Source organism: Bactrocera neohumeralis, chromosome 2, assembly GCF_024586455.1.
Source record: "Bactrocera neohumeralis isolate Rockhampton chromosome 2, APGP_CSIRO_Bneo_wtdbg2-racon-allhic-juicebox.fasta_v2, whole genome shotgun sequence".
NCBI lineage: Eukaryota > Metazoa > Arthropoda > Insecta > Diptera > Tephritidae > Bactrocera > Bactrocera neohumeralis.
This window is the reverse complement of record NC_065919.1, coordinates 45628176-45646875: the sequence shown is the minus strand read 5'-3', so window position 1 is coordinate 45646875 and position 18700 is coordinate 45628176. Positions and strand designations below refer to the sequence as shown.

General features: G+C 35.2%; 3 protein-coding genes across 4 annotated transcripts in view; all 3 read right to left on the bottom strand.

Annotated features, from left to right (window-relative positions):
* The window catches only part of LOC126751317 (uncharacterized), a 224040-nt gene extending 217620 nt beyond the window's left edge, over positions 1 to 6420 (bottom strand). The window contains exons 1-3 of the mRNA XM_050461489.1: positions 6122 to 6420; positions 537 to 1240; positions 365 to 445 (exon numbers count right to left, since the gene is read on the bottom strand). Coding sequence (XP_050317446.1) covers positions 365 to 445; positions 537 to 1240; positions 6122 to 6329 — 993 coding nt within the window. The 5' untranslated portion in view covers positions 6330 to 6420. The remainder of the gene's footprint in view (positions 1 to 364; positions 446 to 536; positions 1241 to 6121) is intronic.
* Positions 6421 to 6844: 424 nt separating this feature from the next.
* The window catches only part of LOC126751339 (E3 ubiquitin-protein ligase RNF181 homolog), a 76275-nt gene continuing 64419 nt past the window's right edge, over positions 6845 to 18700 (bottom strand). For both annotated transcript variants that reach the window (XM_050461529.1, XM_050461530.1), the window contains 2 exons: positions 7269 to 7586; positions 6845 to 7174 (listed from right to left, as the gene is read on the bottom strand). In XM_050461529.1, the coding sequence (XP_050317486.1) occupies positions 7040 to 7174; positions 7269 to 7577 (444 nt within the window). In that variant the 5' untranslated portion in view covers positions 7578 to 7586 and the 3' untranslated portion in view covers positions 6845 to 7039. The remainder of the gene's footprint in view (positions 7175 to 7268; positions 7587 to 18700) is intronic.
* The window catches only part of LOC126751326 (serine/threonine-protein kinase OSR1), a 33212-nt gene continuing 26565 nt past the window's right edge, over positions 12054 to 18700 (bottom strand). Inside the window, exon 2 of the mRNA XM_050461509.1 lies at positions 12054 to 14899. Within this exon, the coding sequence (XP_050317466.1) occupies positions 12759 to 14899 (2141 nt within the window). The 3' untranslated portion in view covers positions 12054 to 12758. The remainder of the gene's footprint in view (positions 14900 to 18700) is intronic.

Here is an 18700-nt window from a genome sequence, read left to right as displayed (position 1 = left end):
TTCTGTGTCACTCCTTGGATTTACATATTCAAACACGAGGGGAAACAAGATCTTAATCTGCCAGCACTCTACATCTTTTTGGTGCTATCGTCGTACATTATTGCATTTTGTGTAAATGTTGAGTGCGGTACAAGAGAATTGTTAAGAACTATTAGAAAGAGAATTCAATTACAAATATAAGAGAACACGGCACAAAACGAATGGGACCGACAACTTTTTTCACTATTCTACCAGTTGAGTAATGTTTTTAGGTCCTCAAAACGAACATTCAACTAAAACAAAATTCAAGATTTTTGAAAATTCTATAATACCCCAACCACTTAAATCAATTAACTTATATTAAATTAGACGCTAATTCACTTACCTTCTGTGATTTACGCAGATTCTCACGTGACATTTTCACCGACTCCAAAATAGTGCCAATTTCATCCTGCAAGCCTTCATTCTATAAGCGAACAAAAACAAAAAATAATAACTTAAAAAGGTATTATTACAAAAACAAAAAATAATAAAATAAAGCTGCCACCCACACCCACCTCGTTCACCAATAACATGCCGTGGTGCGTTTTATGCATCCTTTGCACACACACGTAACAACAAATCAATTGACACGTGTGACAATAGCGATCTTTGACGCGTCTGTGCTGTTGGCAGTAAGCGGGACGCGGTAATTGCGCCTCCTTGACAGCTTGACGATCTTTGTCGAGTGTTACGAGCGAATGGCGTTTTAGCGCCTTACCGTACATGTGTATGGAATCATAGCAGATGCGGCAGTAGTGCACAGTACATTGGCGACACAGGCCCACAGCCGGCTCCAGCTCACATTCTGTGCAACGCTCAACAAAACGTTGCGATGGTACATGTATGCCAGGTGCTAGCGTACGATTACCGCTAGATGTTGGCGATGGTGGACCGCGATCGGATATCATTAGAGTGTTATTTGCCGAACTTTCGCGACGGTAGAAACGCAGATGATTTAGTTCGCCCATTAAAAAGAAATTCATGTAGAAGTAATCGCGTACATTGAAATTTTCATGGCGTGGTTGAGTGTAGTGCCGTTGTTGTTTCTGCTGGATGACATGGCTGTTCGGGGAATTGGGTGCATTGCCGCGTTTCTCAATGGCAATTGGCATTTGACAAACGCTACAAACGAGATTCTGATGATTTTGATAAATGCAGTTTTCGCACATATTATGTCCGCAGCTGAGTAGAAACGGTCGATTGCTTTTGACGTGCAAATCTGAAATTAAGTTTTACAGAAACTCTTAAACGAAAATTAAGCCAAAGGAAAATAAAAATACTACATATTTGTAAATGTTTGGAGTGCAACCAAATTAAAACACAAAAATATTACATTACGTTGACCCGAAGATATAATAACCTTCACAAATAAAAACAAGAAAAAATGTTAACTTCGGCTGCACCGAAGCTAAACCTTCACACGTGCATTTCTTTTAGTAACTATATGTTCAGTTTGTATGGAAGCTATATGCTATAGTAATCCTATCTCAACAATTTTTTCGCAGATTATATTATTACCTTAAGGCAGTAATCCATGCCAAATTTCGTGGAGATACCACGTCAAATGCGAAAGTTTTCCATACAAGCCCTTGATTCCGATCGTTCGGTTTGTATGGCAGCTATATGCTATAGTGAACCAATCTGAACAATTTCTTGCGATATTACATTATTTCTATGAACAATAACTCATACCAAATTTCGTGAAGATATACCGTCAAATGAGGAAGTTTCCCATGCAAGCATTTGATTCCGATCATTCGGTTTGCATGGCGGCTATATGCTATAGTTAACCGATCTGAACAATTTCTTTGTAGATTACATTGTTGCCTTAGAAAATAATCTATACCAAATTTTGTGAATATCTCTTATCAAATGCAAAAGTTTTCCATACCAGCACTAGATTTCGATCGTTCAGTTTGTATAGCAGCTGTGGTCCGATATCGGCAATTGCGACAAATGAGCAGCTTCTTGAAGAGAAAATAACGTTTGCAAAATTTCAAAATACAATGTCAAATGTGAAAGTTTTATACAAGAACTTGATTCTAATCGTTCAGTTTGTATGGCAGCTATATGTTATAGTGGTCCGATATCGGCGGTTTCGGCAAATGAGCAGCTTCTTGAAGATAAAATGACGTTTGCAAAATTTCAAAACGATATCTTAAAAACTGAGGGACTAGTTCGTATATATACAGACGGACAGACTGACAGACGGACATAACTAAATCGACTCAGCTCAACGTACTAATTATTTATATATGTATATACTTTATAGGGTCTCCAACGCTTCCTTCTGGGTGTTACAAACTTCGTGGCAAACTTAATATGCCCTGTTGAGGGTATAAAAATCCATACAAAATCTTGCTTCTACCGGCCAGTTTGAATGGCAATTATATGCTAAAATGATCCGATCTGAACAATTTCTTCGGAGATTGCATTATTCCCTTAAGCAATTTTGTGTGTCAAATTTCGAGAAGATACATATTTTGACAATTAAAATAGTTTTTCTTACAAAAACTTAATTTTCATCTTTCAGTTTGTGTGGCAGCTATATGCTGTAGTGGTCTGATATCAGCGGTTCTGACAAATGAGCAGCTTCTTGAAAAGAGGAAAAAGGTTCTGTGCAAATTTCCAAATCGATATCTCAAAAATTGAGAGACTAGTTCGAGTATGGAGGAGGATGGTGGAGGATGGAGCCATGTGTAGAAGTTCACGCAAGTGAGGAAAGTTCTGTGATTACCATTCACTTAGGAGTGGCCAGAAACGATTTTTTCCGTTATGGTACATATGGCTCATGCAGCTCACAACTTTCGGTCTTTGACCAATTATCCTCTGGGTAGCCAAAAAAACATCCGTTTGAAGGCGAGTTAAAGTGAGAAGGCGAAACATCCCCTCCACAGGGTTGTGCGGATTTGCGACCCGCCACGTAAATAATATTACCAACGAAAAGAAGAAAACAGCTTCGGATGAGAGACCCTTGCAAATATGTTAAGGATTACGATTTAAGGGATGCACCTGGAATGTCCGGTCCCTTAATTGGGACCGGTGCCGCTGCCCAGCAGGTTGATGTCTTCGTTAGAGTGAAGGCTGACATCACCGCCGTCTAAAAAATGCGATGGACGGGACAAGGACTGATGCGGGTAGGTCCTTGTGGCATTTACTACAGTTGCCATTTAAAGGAGTGCATATTTGGTGCACCCCGGTGGATGAACGTCTAGCCACAATCCAAATCAAAGCGAAGTTCTTCAACATATCGCTGATTTGCACCCACGCCCCGACCGAAGAGAAGGTCGATGTGACCAAAGATGCCTTCTATGAGCGCTTGGAGCGCACCTATGAGAGCTGCCCCCGCCACGATGTCAAAATCGTGCTTGGCGACTTTAAGGCCAGGGTGGGCAAAGAACGTATCTTTGGCACAACACTCGGTAAATTCAGCTTCCATGAAGAAACATCCCCAAATGGGTTGAGGCTGATCGACTTCGCCGGGGACTGAAATATGGTTATCTGTAGTACTAGATTCCAGCATAAGCAAATTCATCAAGCTACCTGGCTGCCTCCGGATCGAAAAACCACCAACCAGATCGATCATGTTGTGATAGACGGAAGACACGTCTCCAGTGTTTTAGACGTACGTACGCTCCGATGTCTTAACATCGACTCGGACCACTTTCTTGTTGCAGGTAAGATTCGCACCCGCCTCTGTGCAGCAAAAAACGAGTGTCAACAAACACAAGGTAGGTTCGACGTCGAGAAGCTGCAATCGCAACAGAAAGCCGAAAGATTTTACGATTTTCTACTCGTGCAAGTGCTGCTCTCTGAAAGCACTCGTCAACAACTCGGTATAAGGGAATTGTGGGACGGCGAGCCCGATGACGATGGAGCAGACGTTCCATTACCTGACCATGAAGAAGTTTGAATAGCAATTACCCGTCTGAAGAAAAACAAAGCGACGGAGGCCGATGGATTGGCGGCCGAGCTATTCAAACACGTCGGCGAAGAACTGATAAGGAGCATGCATCAGCTGCTTTGTAAAATATTGTCGGACGAAAGCATGCCCAACGATTGGAATTTAAGTGCGCTCTGCCCAATCCACAAAAAGGGACCCCACAATCTGCGCCAACTACCGTGGGATAAATCTCCTAAACGTCTCATATAAGATTCTATCGAGTGTGGCTTTAGACCTGGAAAATCAACAACCGACCAGATATTCACCATACGCCAAATCTTGAAAAATACCTGTGAAAAGACAATCGACACTCAACACTTCTTCGTCGATGTCAAACCAGCATCAACACCAACAACAATGTCAGCCTCGAAATTCAGCGCAGAATATCTCTTGCCAACAGGTGCGACTACAGACTGATTAGGCAATTGATAAGTCCCCTCTCGACGAACAAAAACCAAACTCTACAAGTCACTCATTATTCCCGTCCTGCTATATGGTGCAGAGGCATGGATGATGATAACATCTGATGAGTCGACATTGCGAGTTTTCGAGAGAAAAGTTCTGCGATAGCTTTATGGTCCTTAGCGTGTTGGCCTCGGCGAATATCGCATTCGATAGAAAGATGAGCTGTATGAGATATACGACAATATTGACAGCGAATCAAGAGACAGCGGCTGCGTCACCTGGATGCAGTGGTACGTAGTAACTTCAGACCTGTCAGAACACTGCACTCCGGACCACGACAAGATGATACATAGTGAGGCGCTTAAGCTACCAGTTAAGGAGCATAATGAACACCTCTCCAAAGAGTTCCTGCTAGGATGTTTTCGTAGAAGTCACCCTTGCAGCCACCTGCGTGGAGCGGAAGCGCCTACTAGGAACATCAAGAGATCTTTCCTTAACTACGTCGCCGACATGTTGTTGTTGTTGTTTTAACGGTTATCAATCCCCGTTAGGATGGTAAGGGTTATCCAGGTTGTTGTCGACATCATCTAGCGGGAGGCCCAGGAAACGTGCTGTTTCACTCTGAGCCCCCTGTTTCACATGAAAAACAAATCTAATTTTTCGTAATTTCTACCACAAATATATTGAAAAGTTGAGCCAGGAATTTGGCAGAGGTGTAATTAATGTGCGGTGCTTAATTTGTATATTTAAACATATACAATTATTTTTGGTAAAATTATTTTGGGACTATGAACCAAATAATGCCATGTTGTTGTAGATGTAGCGAAACAGTACTGCAGTACTCGACTGTGAGGACGTGGAAAATGTTATAATTTTTTCTACTAAAAAAGATGTACGTATTGTATATAAACATTAATGGTACTCAGCCGAATTAATAGTAGTTCAAGAAACATCTTTAGATTGGTTGTAAAGTGTAGTTATAAAATGACACAATAGCTGACAATACGAAAATTTCGCTTTGATAATAACAAAGCAACTCAATTGAAATTCACAATATTAACTTCTTGTTAGTAAAAATTATCTAAATTCTATATATAGCAACTTGAAATCACACAGCCTAAAACTATGCAGCAAAGTTTTTCGGCTTCCAATTAGACATTTATGAATATCCGAAGTGACTGGTATTAATAAAAATTTAATTTGCAATAAAATAATATATTAATTAGATATTATAAACAGGAGTCCAAAGTACAACATTGTGAAGAATTTATTTAAAATTCCGTAATTACGTTTTTATAACATTAAATTTCCATGTTACCGATATGTAAATTACATTAAGCCTTCAAATCAAAGATCACTGCACCTTTTTTCTGGTGGTAGCTTCTACAAAGTTTATATTTCAAACCAAGGGATGTGTTAGGGGTTGTGATGTACACCAATAAGAACTAAAAAATACTTGTTGCCTTCAACCTAAATACGGTGTGAGATACCACTCTTATTTACTAGCCCAAATTTGCATATATGAATGAACATACATACAGACATATATCGATACAAAATTTTTCGATGTGCACATTTCATTCTTGCAATTACAAATTGTTCAGAATTCTAGCCTACACTTCGTGTTATTTGCACCCATATCCTTATAACTTGCTTTGTAAATCCACAAAATCAAAGAAACAAATTATACATTACAAAGCATTTTACACATTTGAACCAATAAATTAGGGGAAAACAGTCATCGCAACTTACCGCCCATACGGAGATCATAATTCGTTGAATATTCGTTGCGGCATTTGGGGCAACACCGCGTATTCCTTAAAACGGTGACCACAAATTTATTATCGAACAATTTTGCCGGCTGATTCAAACATTGCGTTTTATCAACCTTGCTTAATGCCATGGCGCCCGACATTTCGCGCGTATTATTTTTCTTCGATTCTGCATGAATCGGAAACATTTTACTGTATTAAATTCAGTTTGCACTTAAATTTTTTAATGAGAAAAAAACTACTAAACTCTAAAAACAAACGGTATTTATTAAATGGCGTGTACGAAAACAAATAATGAAAACGCGAATATGCGAGCAAAAACAAAAATGCGAACAATTGCTTTCATATTGGGAATGCATCGGAATATGTGGAACGCTTTTTGTGCACAGGGTTGCATTCACTACAAGAAAATTTGTAGCATAATGAGTATAAATAGACAACATATGTTAAAACGAAATTGTGCGTTATTAAAAAAAGTAAACACCTTATTTTATTTATATATGTGACCTGGTCTACGAAAAGGGAGCTAACGTGCGAAAAATTAATTCATTTTTAATTTAAGTGTTAAAAATAAATATCTCATCTTCCATCCGAATCAACTAAAAAGTGAAAAATTGATTTTTTGACACCTAAGCCCCCTTTCCGTAGAACAGGTCACATATAAGGAAATATTGCACACACAAATAATAATATAGTAACCCTATTTAACTTATCTTCTGATTTTATGTTTTATTGATGTAATATACAGATATACATATACTTATGAAGAAAAAGTAGACAAACATTTATGGCATTCAAATAAAATTTATTAATTCTCTCCGAAAAAATTGCAGCTAATACCGCTCCCCACCACCACAACCTTAATCATCGTCTATTAAAGAATTTATAATGATTTTATTCAAGAAAACATCGAATCCATCATATAATTTTGACGTTCGCGACGGTTAGACTCGTCTTGGCGAAATTCGCGCAACTCCTCGTACACTGGGTCATCTGTTTCCAACTCATAGCGGCACATTGGGCACGAGTTTGCCTAGAATAAAGTAAAAAACAAGTAGAAAATAATGATAACGCATAAAGCAAAAACTGTGCATGCGCAAACCCTTCCCACGACCTCGTTTAATTACCTTTTTCAACCACAGCAGCACACATTCTTCGTGAAACTCATGCTTGCACGGCAAAACTTTATATTTCTCATCGATCTCCGCCGGCTGCTTGCAAACAGCACATTCCAGCTCCTGCTTCACATCTGCCTCGACAATCACATGCTCGGGCAGCGCAGCAATAGCGCGCTTAGATGCCTCGGGCACCTCGATTTCCATATCAATGCCGTTCATAATGGCCAAAACTTGTAGGCGCTTGTAGTGTTTGGCAAAATCATTAGGGCCCTCGGCTCCAGTGGGTTCATGTCCCATATCCTCGAAGTAATCGGCCATTGTACTTGGCTGTAAGGTGAAAAGTTTGCAAATTATAGATATTAACGATTTAATTTTGGAATTGTGCGCGTATTTGTATATTCAATGAAAATAATGCATTTTGAGTTCAACTTCAGATTTTTAGTTTTTATTTAAACTTTGAATAAATTAGCAATAATGTTGTACAACGCCAAAAATTACAATTTAATCTGGATAAATTAGTTACATTTCATTATTTCAAAATTCACAGCTGTTTAAATTGATGAATTTCAAGAAGTGATTACATTACATTCTCAAAATTGGTAATACCATTAATATTTATTTAAATATATGCTTCATGTACACACATTTTTATATATAAAGTGCATGAGACACTTGTTTTTAATTTTTTTTATAAATGGTTTTTATTTTTCAATATAAATACATTTTAATACGTATATTTGTTTGAATGTACATATAGTATACTTGAATGCTCGCTGCAGTACGTGGAACCCTGAAATTTGAGCAACGTATTTTTTCGCAAAAAGACATATAGAAGAAGTATCTAAACCTTTTCACAGAGTTTTAGAAGTAGAGAAATTTATATATGCATGTACTTATATATGGTTTGAGAAGAAGTTTTACAGTTTTGCAATTTGCATACGATAGAAATTTTTCTTGGAAAAAATTAAAAAATATACAATTGTAATTAAAAATTGTATATTGGTTTTGAGCAGTACTAGAACTTAACTTAAATAAGTTTTTGAAATTATTGTTCCTTTTTTAACATTTTTACTTAAATATAATGTTGTGCTCAAATATATACAAACAGCGATTTTTTGCTTTTAGCTTGGGATTCATAAAAATTTAAATGTGATGTTATCTTATATAAAACTTCTGGAACAGTTTCAAAAGCTTTCAAATTAATCAAATTCAAAAAATGTCATAATCTACCAAAAAGCGTACAGAGTCAGTAAAATTTTCGCTGAAGTCACTTTAGTTTAGTTTTACTTGAAACAAACTAAATCTATAGTCTTTGCATGCATTTGCTTAAAACTTTTACAAGTCTATGATTCTATGCTATAATAGTATTTTTTTCTTTTTTAAGTGTAGCACTCAATTCTTCCCTAAGGCAAACAATCGTCATATACGCAAATTATGTATACATATGTGTATATACATTGTATGTATGTATGTGTGTATAATTTGCAATTTTTCCTTTCGCAATTCTAAGTTTTCGTCTATAGAGCACTCTCTTCTATATAAAATTTCGATGTGAACTTTAAGCTAATTTGTGTGTGTATGTGTATTATAAGTGTTGGAGTTTAAGGCCTAAATTAAGCAATCGAGTAAAATGGAAGAGTTCTAAGTACGTATTTGTGAGTTAGTGAAATACTGCTTGTTTGGATTTTCGAATTGTAACAGTAAACCTATGGTGTTTTGTGATAAAAAAAAATTAAAATTTTGTTAAAAAGTGTTAATTGCAAAAATATTTAATACTTCTAATTCTAAAAGAATTGCTTCATTTAATAATTTTATTTGAAAAGTAAAACGTTAACTTCGATTTTATCGGAGCTATAATACCCCTCACAAATAAAAACTTTCCATACAAGAACTTAATTTTGATCGTTCAGTTTGTATGGCAGCTATATGCTATAGCGGTCCGCTATCAGCGATTTCGACAAATGAGCAGCTTCTTTGGGAGTAAATGACATATGCAAAATTTCAGATCGATGTCTCAAAAACTGAGCGACTAATTCGCGTTTATACAGACGGACATGGCTAATTCGACTGCTCAATTATTTTATACTTCATAGAGTTGCCGACGTTTCCTCCTGGATGTTACAAAGGTATAATTCGAAGGGAGTTTGAGCCATTGGAATCTAACAAAGTGCTAGTAAACGAAATCGGTGCGGAACTGGATTTATATAGTTCGGCAGTTTGCACCAATTGGAATGTTTTCTATAACAACAAAAACAACGCATCCACGATTTTGTCAAAATATAGGTCGATGCTTACATATGTATGTACATAATTATGCGCCGAGACAATTTTTTATGGCAAATATTTTATTTAATGAAGTTTTCTGTATCTCTCTGGGGTTGTGTTGGTGGTAATCTACTTGTTTATTCAATTAGAAAACCTTTTCAATATGCGAAAGAAAAAAATTAAAAAATCTACATCTACATGAGGGCATACAAATACACTAAGGTGGAGAATAATAAACGATTGTCACACAATAGGATGCTGTGCATTAAAAGACAAACAAATTACTAAAACGTTATAGCCAATGCAAAGAAAACGATAGTACAAACCTGGTTCTGCTACAAAGCTCATCAAAAACGGATCAATTAAAATGCAATTTCGAAGAAATGAATAAAGAAAAAATTTTTAAATCAAATATCATTTAATTTTTGTGAAGGCAAATTCAATAAATTTTATATTTTTTTCTAAAAAAAAAAAAGAAAGATGGAAGGAAATAAAATTTTATTCCTTTCTTCTAAAAGGAAAGAAAAAATGTAAAATATTAAGGTTAATTAAGTTTTCACGAATTTAATTAAATTTTTTCTAACAGGAAAGGCAAGATTTGGAATATCTTACAAATTTTGTTTATTTTTTTCTAAAAAAAGGAAAAATGTGTGAAAATAAAATTTCAATAAAATTTTTTTTAAAGGAAACAAAAAGTTTAAGAATTCAAATTTAATTTAAATTTTTCTAAAAGGAAGGAAAATCTATTTTTTTTATTTTTTTCTAAAATTTAAAAAATATATTTTAAATAATGTTGTCTTTTTAATGTTATCCAATTTTTTTTTTAAGGGAAATGAAATTTTTTTAAGAATTAATTTAGTTTGTTTAGGAAAAAATAATTTAAATTTTTTAAGGAAAATGGAAGAAATGTATAAAATAAAGTTTTTTTCTGAAGGCCTCGTAGCCAGTGCTGCGTTTATGTATTTATATAATAAAACTCTTTTTGTTATATGAATTATTATAAATAAATAAATAAATAAAGTTTTTTCTAAAAGTCAAGCAAGTGGCCATAAATGAAACGAAAAAACAAAATATGCGTTTTTTTTTAATATTGCGCTTTTAATATGGTTTAAGAAAGGCATTTTATGCATGTATAATTTTTTTTTTTTTTTTTTGATTTTCCATTACTTGCGCTAAAAATATTTACAAACTATTGAACAAATTGGGGTTACAATACAGCAAATGAATATTCGTGTGTGTGTGTGTGTGTTTGTTTGTTTGTTCTAAAGGAACAAGTATTCCTTTCATAGTTGATCTAAACTGTTACAAAGATGTTTTGTATTTGCGTTGCAACGAATTTATGTGTTTTTCTTTTTCATGTGCCTCAGCTGTACTTAAACCAGAAATATTTTTTGATTTATTATATTTTTGCAGCAAATACTTTGTTTGAATGTTGCATTGTTCCTATTGTGGTTTTGCAAAATTTAAATTTTTAATTTTTATTTTTGTATTTTTTGTTTTAAATTTTTAATCTTTGTATATTTTATTTTAAATTTTTTTTATTGTATTTTTCAAATTCTGTTTCGTCAGCTGTATTTAAATTTAAATTTTTAATTTTTATTTTTGTATTTTTTGTTTTAAATTTTTAATCTTTGTATATTTTATTTTAAATTTTTTTTATTGTATTTTGCAAATTCTGTTTCGTCAGCTGTATTATTTAAACGTTTACACATCTAGCATTCAGACATACATACAAGTAGTACATACATTAAACTTAATTATTGTTTCGAAAAGTATGAATATGATTTTTTATTAAAATTTTCATTATTCACTAAATTCTATTATAAACATTTTCTGGCTTATAAGGTGATTTCATTAGAATTATTATAATTTTTTTTGCTAAATACGAGTAAGTAATTTATGCATGTATGCTTGTATGAAAAGTGGTGCGTGTACTTTGACAAAAAAATCTTTAGAAGATCTTGTCGCTACACTAGAGCTTCCTATATTTATTGTAATTGGGGGCTTAAATGATTTTTTTTAATAAATTTATATTTTTTTATTTAATATATATATATATATTTTTTATTTAATATATATATGTTCTTTTATTTAATATATGCATTTTATGTATAATTATTGTTTTTTTATTATTATTTTTATTCATAGTAGGCTGCCACAGTGTTAAAATTGCATTTTCATGCCGTAGTACTGCAAATTTGCGCATTTTATTTAGTGTAGTCTGCTTTTAGGCGTCAACTTGCATCGTTCGCATATTCATTATAATACAACTCTCGAAGCAAAAACATGTTTTCTGGACATTTATCAGTTGCTTTAGACATGTTTGCTTGCTATATTGTTTCTTGTAATAAAAACAAATTAAATTGTAATGTCTGGTAAAGTATGTTGGCTACGCAGTGACAATTAAATTACATACATACATTGATTTCTAAACTAAGCGTAAATAAAGTAACAATATATGTAAGTATGTATGTGGCATTTTTATTAAAATATCAGCATTTTAAAGGATTTTTCAACACGTGATACCAGTTAATATTTTTTAATAATTTTAGTTTTATTTTATTGTTTATTGCAGCATACAGAGACGAAATACAATTTAGGACATGCTAGGCTAGGCTTTACTCTAAAATAAACATCTAATTACAGTTATGCCATTTAGAGACTACATGCTAGTATGTATTTTACTAGCTCCCTTTGGAGTTAGGCGGCTGCATAAAGGCGGCGCATTATGCTAATGATAAAAAAAAATACAATAAATAATTACAAATATCGAAAATATGTAATCGTAAGTACTTTCAGTTGTTTACACTATGCGTGCGTGTGTGTTTGTGTTTATGTGTGAGTGTAAGTGTGTATGTGCGCACTGCTTGGCGCAAACTCGCGCTGTGCGCTTCGCTGCCCACAAAGCGCTTGACTACATTAAGAACTAAACAGTTTTATGCCCAAAATATGAATATTATTATTATTATTAAATTAATCAAATTTACAGTTACACCACTGCTTACGCTATGCGTTGGCCTTTGCTTTGTTTTTGGCTAATATTAAAGGAAAATATTACAATTTTAAAGATTACATTTGAAGAGTTCGCAACCAAATTGTTTACAAAAGTAAAAATTGTAAGCGCAAAACTGTGTCGTGCCAACCACGCATGCGCAGCTGCATGCTTGATTTCTGCCGCCCGAAGCATCACACTCAAGCATTTTCGGCTGAATCGGCCGGCGCGCTCAGCTCCTCCTAATCCGTTATCGATATTTGCGCGTACCCCACCAGCGAGCGGTCGTCGAGCACCTCGCCCGGCTGCACGCCCGAGTTCAATTGGAACGTTATGGTTTTTAGTGCGGCGCGTTGTTCGATCAGCTGTTGCAGATGCACGGCCATTGGTTGCGTGTCTAACGCGTCGACGAGCCCGGCGTCGACCAATTCCATGGCAATGCCTTCGGCTGAGTCTTTGCCCACAGCAAATTCAAAGCGTATATCGTGCAGTTCGCGTCGCTGGTTGCGCATGCGCAACACCAGATTGACGGGTGGTGCCTCGCCGACATCCGTCACCGCCGAGGGCATTGGCATTTGCGCCACACCGGTCATGGCCTGTGCTATCGCTGCGTCTGTTGGTTGTTGTTGCTGTTGTTGAGCATTATTTGCTGCCGGCGCGGGTATGTTCACCGCTGGTGTCGCTACATTCGCCACAGCGGGCGCTTGTTGTGCCGGTTCGGTTGCGGTTGCTGTAGTCTCTGAATAGTCATCGTGATCGCTGTCCGACGATTCGGCGCGTTCGAGACGATTAATGGGTCGGTCGTCCGATTCGGAGTCGGACGAATGGTGCTTACCACCGTTGTCTTCCTCTTCGCTCGACCACACCCATTCGCCGGTAACGGTCCGATGCAAACGACCTGAGGCGCCAGGCTGTCGTTTCGCAGCCTTGTGTACGCGCGTCTCCATGGATGGGCCGGAGGCGAGCAGTGTTTGCGTAAGATATTTGCGATCCTTGGCCTTTTTGAAGAAGGCATGCTTGAGCAGTTCACTGGCGGTGGGTCGTTTTGAGGGCTCTTTCTGTAGGCATTCCACAATCATTTTCCGGAATGTCTTGCCGTAGGCTTTGTATTGGTCCTTCTCGTCCGCGCCAGTATCCAATGTGGGCGGATCATTTTGTAGCGTCAACATCAGCACCTTCATGGGTGGATACTTATGGTAGGGCGCTGTGCCGGTCGCCATCTCGATGGCAGTGATGCCGAAGGACCAGATGTCGGCCTTAAAGTCATAACCATGATCCTGCTCCATCACTTCGGGCGCCATCCAACACGGTGTGCCGACAAATGTGTGGCGCACCTTCTGGCGTGAGAGATCACGACCGGTCGCCAACCAAGCGCTCACACCGAAATCGGCAATTTGTATGGTGCCATCGTCGCCGATCAATATATTACCCGCTTTGATGTCACGATGTATCTGTCCGTTCGAGTGGAAATACTCCAGACCCTTGAGTACCTCCTTTAAAACAGTGGCAATGGTCGGTTCGTCGAAGACGCCATGTTTGCAATTCGCTGTGCGCATTCTGTGCTTAATGATATCGAGCAAAGAGCCGCCCTCCAGAAGGCGCAGCACCAGCCACAATTCCTCGCGCACCACGAACGATGTATAGTAGGTGACGACATTCTCGTGATTACACGACGACATCGCCTGTATCTCCTTGAGCAGTTCATCCATAGAAGTGTTCCACTTCTCCAGATTGATGCGCTTGATGGCGCACTTCTCGTTGCGTGGCAGGCAGAGCGCGGCATGTACGACCGCAGTCGCACCCACGCCGATCACATCGCGCAACTCGTAATCGTCTTTCGAGTTGGGCCAAGGCTGCTTCTCGGAGGTGGAGTGTGGCGCGGCGGCGCCTGTGCTGTTCAAATTCGCGCTGGACGCCATTTTCGCCGACTTGCTTTGTATACTCTGTGTGGTTTTCGACGTGGATAAGGTAGCCGTGGCTGTGGCGTTGGCTGTCAACTGTGCTGGCAAGCGTTCAGCTGGGGTGGGGTACTTCCCGTCTAACTGTATGTGGTGTGCAAGGTCCGCTACACTCAGTGTTTGGATTACACCTTTGCCGTTTGCTGCTTTGGCTGTGTTGGGCTTATTTGTTGTTGGCTGCTGAATCACAACAGCAGTTGTTTCCTTCTGCGTTTTAACTGTGTAGATGTAATTGTTGTTGTTGCTGCTGTTTATTGAATTGTAGTCTTCGTCACGAGATCTGTAATAAGCTGGCGTATCGGCGCTTAGCTCGGGCTCAGCAGCGGTTTCGCTTGGCAGAAATGTTCTATTCGTCGTCGAAACAGTGCCCCTCGATGTCAGACAGAAGGTCAATGTTCCCTCTTGCTTATCGAAGAATGCCACTCCTGGAAGAGAGGAGAATGGAAGAGAAAAAAGATGCCGCTATTGGTCTTTGTACTTTGATTTAAGTTTATTTTCTATTATTATTTTTGTTTTTTTTGGTTTTCGTACTACTATATGTGTATGCATGTATGTATGCATATAATACAAAAATACATAATTCAGTAAGCCAGCTTGTTTTGACTGCGATTTCGCTGTGATTATGTGTTTTATGCAAAACTACATATTTTACATACAAATACATAAAAAATTGTTTAAAATATGAAAATATTTGCTTTGTAATTATGCAGAGTTGCACAAGTGCTTTAGATGAGTAATAATGTCGAGTGAAAGGATGCATGATTGAGACGATTTTTTGTAGGTTTGTACTAATCGTTTTCAAGGTGAACTACAAGTAGGTACCAGGAAATTTGCGCATATTTTAGTATGTAATATTATAAAAATGTAAATAAATATACATATTTGACATTAAGGTGATTGTTGATGGCTTAGAATTATTTGTACGAAAAAAGATAACGGAAACTTAGAAAAAAAAATATTTGGTATAAGAAACTCGAAAAAATACCCTTTGGTTAGCTTTAAGGAGTTATGATAGTACAGAATTAAAAAAAAAATCAACCGAGTTTTTTGGCTTTAAGTAAAGTTTAGGTTCCCAAAAGTTATTCAAACCATAAAATGTTGAAACAAGATTCTCTCCTGAAACTTTTTTACTAGTCCTCATTTCTACAAAAATATGTATGTCTTTTACCAGCAAAATCTTATATAGCTACAGATACCATTTTGTATTTTGCAACAGATAGCTTGACTTCCGAGAGTTAACTTCGCTTGTTAAGGGGTTAGGTGTAGTCAGAATTTAAAAAAAATATATATTTTTTGTTGCATTTTCGTTAAGTGTAATATCTTAAAAATATTCTCTGAAAATTTCACGTTGATCCGATAATTAGTTTTTGAGCTCGGTGTGAAACTTTAAAACGTTTTTCAAGTGTGACAACTTTAAACGCGTTTTTTTAATGAAATTTATACTCAGAACTATGTTTTTTGTACTGGTGACAATTAACTGTAATTTTTTCCAAAACTCGGTTAGTCAGATTTTAATAAAACTATTTTTTTGAAATTTTATACAGCTTTTAAACTCGGGCCTGATCGAAGGAAAATAACACGATTTAATAGCAAAAAAAAAAATACTGAAAATTCTAATTTTTTCGTGCCTCTGACAACCCCTAACTCCTTAAGGCTCCCTTGAAAATTTTTGTTTCTGAAGATTGGTCTGTTAGTCGCTATTTTATATATTATATTATTGTATACTATTAACTGTCTGTTTAACAAAGCCTGAAAGAGAAATAATATACGTTTTCTTTACTCCCAGAAGAAATTGTCATAGTTAGGCCTTTGAGTGCTTTAGACTGGCAGAGATCCCTAATGGTAATACATATAATAAATTCAACAAAAATTGTCTGTGTCTAACAAATTTCATTTTTAATACGTTTCACAATCGAATTTATATTTCAGGCGATAGATTCTTTGAAATGATACTTGAACTTTTGTGGTGGAGAGTTTTGTTTTGTAGCTAAGAATCTCGTGAAACTGTTTTTAAGCAGTTAGGCCATAATATATTTCAGAGATTTTTTTTAATTATTCCTTAGGGCCTAAAACATAGTACTGCCAGCCAATATTTAGGAAAAAAATGTAACTCGTAGTTTTTACAAATTTATAAATTTTTTAAATCTAAAAAAATATTAAAATTCTAATTATAAATTCTTCCTGTATATTTTTAAGAAAGTATCCAGTATTTCTAAGAAAAAAAATCTAAACATAAGAACATTTTGTGTCAGTATGGATCATACCAGAAGATTTTAAACACTTAAAGCAACTGATCTAATCAGCCTTACTGATCAACACTGTTTTCTTATAAAAATACCAAAACATAAGGGTATTGCTAAAACGATTACAATAGCAGTAAGTTACAACATTCAGTAAGAATTCATTGAATTCATAGAGAATGCTTTTCTAAAAGCGAAGCTCTCAGCAGGCCATAGAAATTATGTGTACATTTATAACACAAACTTCATACTAGGTAATACTATATGTCACCTTAAAACTTGTAAGATCCATACGTGGCTCTTTATGATTTGGAGTATACAGAAGTTTGAGAGCAACTTGGAACATATGTATGTATTTTGACAAGTTAAACACGCTTGATTTTACTCTACTATATGTTGATGAGAGTTGCTAAAGTAGCTCCCAAAATCCTTCTAATTTGCAAGTGATCAGTTGATAAGCATTCAGGTAGCAAATTGATGCATTCATAAATAAATTTTTATTTTACAAAAAATTGAGAAGAATATAACTAAATTATTGATCCCAAGAGTTACAAAAATAATTTTGGTGCGAATTGTATACTGACTTTATAAATTTATTGAGATCATTTATGGAAATCAATACTAAATTTTAAAACTGGAAAAGTTAATTATCCTATGGCAAAGTGATAAATTAAAACTAATGTTAAATTATGGAAACGTAATAAATTTAAACTAAGTTGTCAACATAAATTTTGTAATTCCTTAAACTTAGACCAAACCAGATGACGCAACTTTAAATATTATTACGGCAGCAATTTTCCTATGACGAAACGACAATGCACAATATAGCTTCACATATAAGAAGCCATATTTACATATCTATGTATACATATGTACATATATGCATGAAAGTCAATAGAAATCAATCAATCTTTGTTGATAATCTAATGAAACTAAAAATAGACCGAACTAATAGAGAACTGTCAAAATGATTGAATGCTACGGAGAACAAGTGTGAACGCACTTAATCAAGGTACGGTGCAACTTGTAAATAAAAATAGACAGACAATAAGCATTTACTGGAAAAATACATACTTGGAATTCACCGTCAATATATTTTGAATATATGTATGTACATATGTATGTACTAAAAATAATATTTACACACTTTCTGTCGTATTAAATTTGAGAATGTTAGAAATGGAGTTCAAGAGAATATTTCCAAGAATTGTATGCATAAAATTTTATGTATATCTATCTAGGTTTAGTTTATACATGCATATATGCAACTCACTGTAGAAGATGGTAGAAGTTCTAACGGTAACACTAATACAATGATAATGCTAATGCCATAAACTCGTTCTATTAACGTTTCTCAGAAAGTTGTCCATATCACAGAACATTCAAACAGTTAACATTTAATGACGAGAAAGTATCATTTCAAGACAATTTAGTGTCATCTTGAGAGCGGCGTTAAGTGGTGAACTGGTTAATGCAGTTTATGATTGCAGTAGATAATGTTCCTTAATCGAGTTCACACTTATGTACATATGTATATCAGAAAACCTAGTTTATTACAAATTAGCAAAAGGTAAAGGTATAATAAAAATAAAAAATTAAGAAAAATAGAAAAAATAATAAATAAAAAAAATTAAAAATAAAAAAAAATTAAAAAAAAAAAAATAAAAAAAAAATAAAAAAAAAAAAAAAAAAAAAAAAAAAAAAAATATAAAAAAAATTAAATTAAAAAAATATAAAAAAAATATAAAAAATAAATAAAAAAAATTAAATTAAAAAAAAACAAATAAAATAAAATAAAATAAAAAAAAATAGTAAAAAATATAACAAAAATTTTAAACGAATATTACTTTCCAATTTCTAAGTAAAAATATTTATCGTTAAATGAGTAATTTTTAGCATATTCACCCAATACCTTAAGTGCATTACCATACATATGTACATACATTTATTATAATTGGAATCTACACAAAATAAAAAAAAGTACTG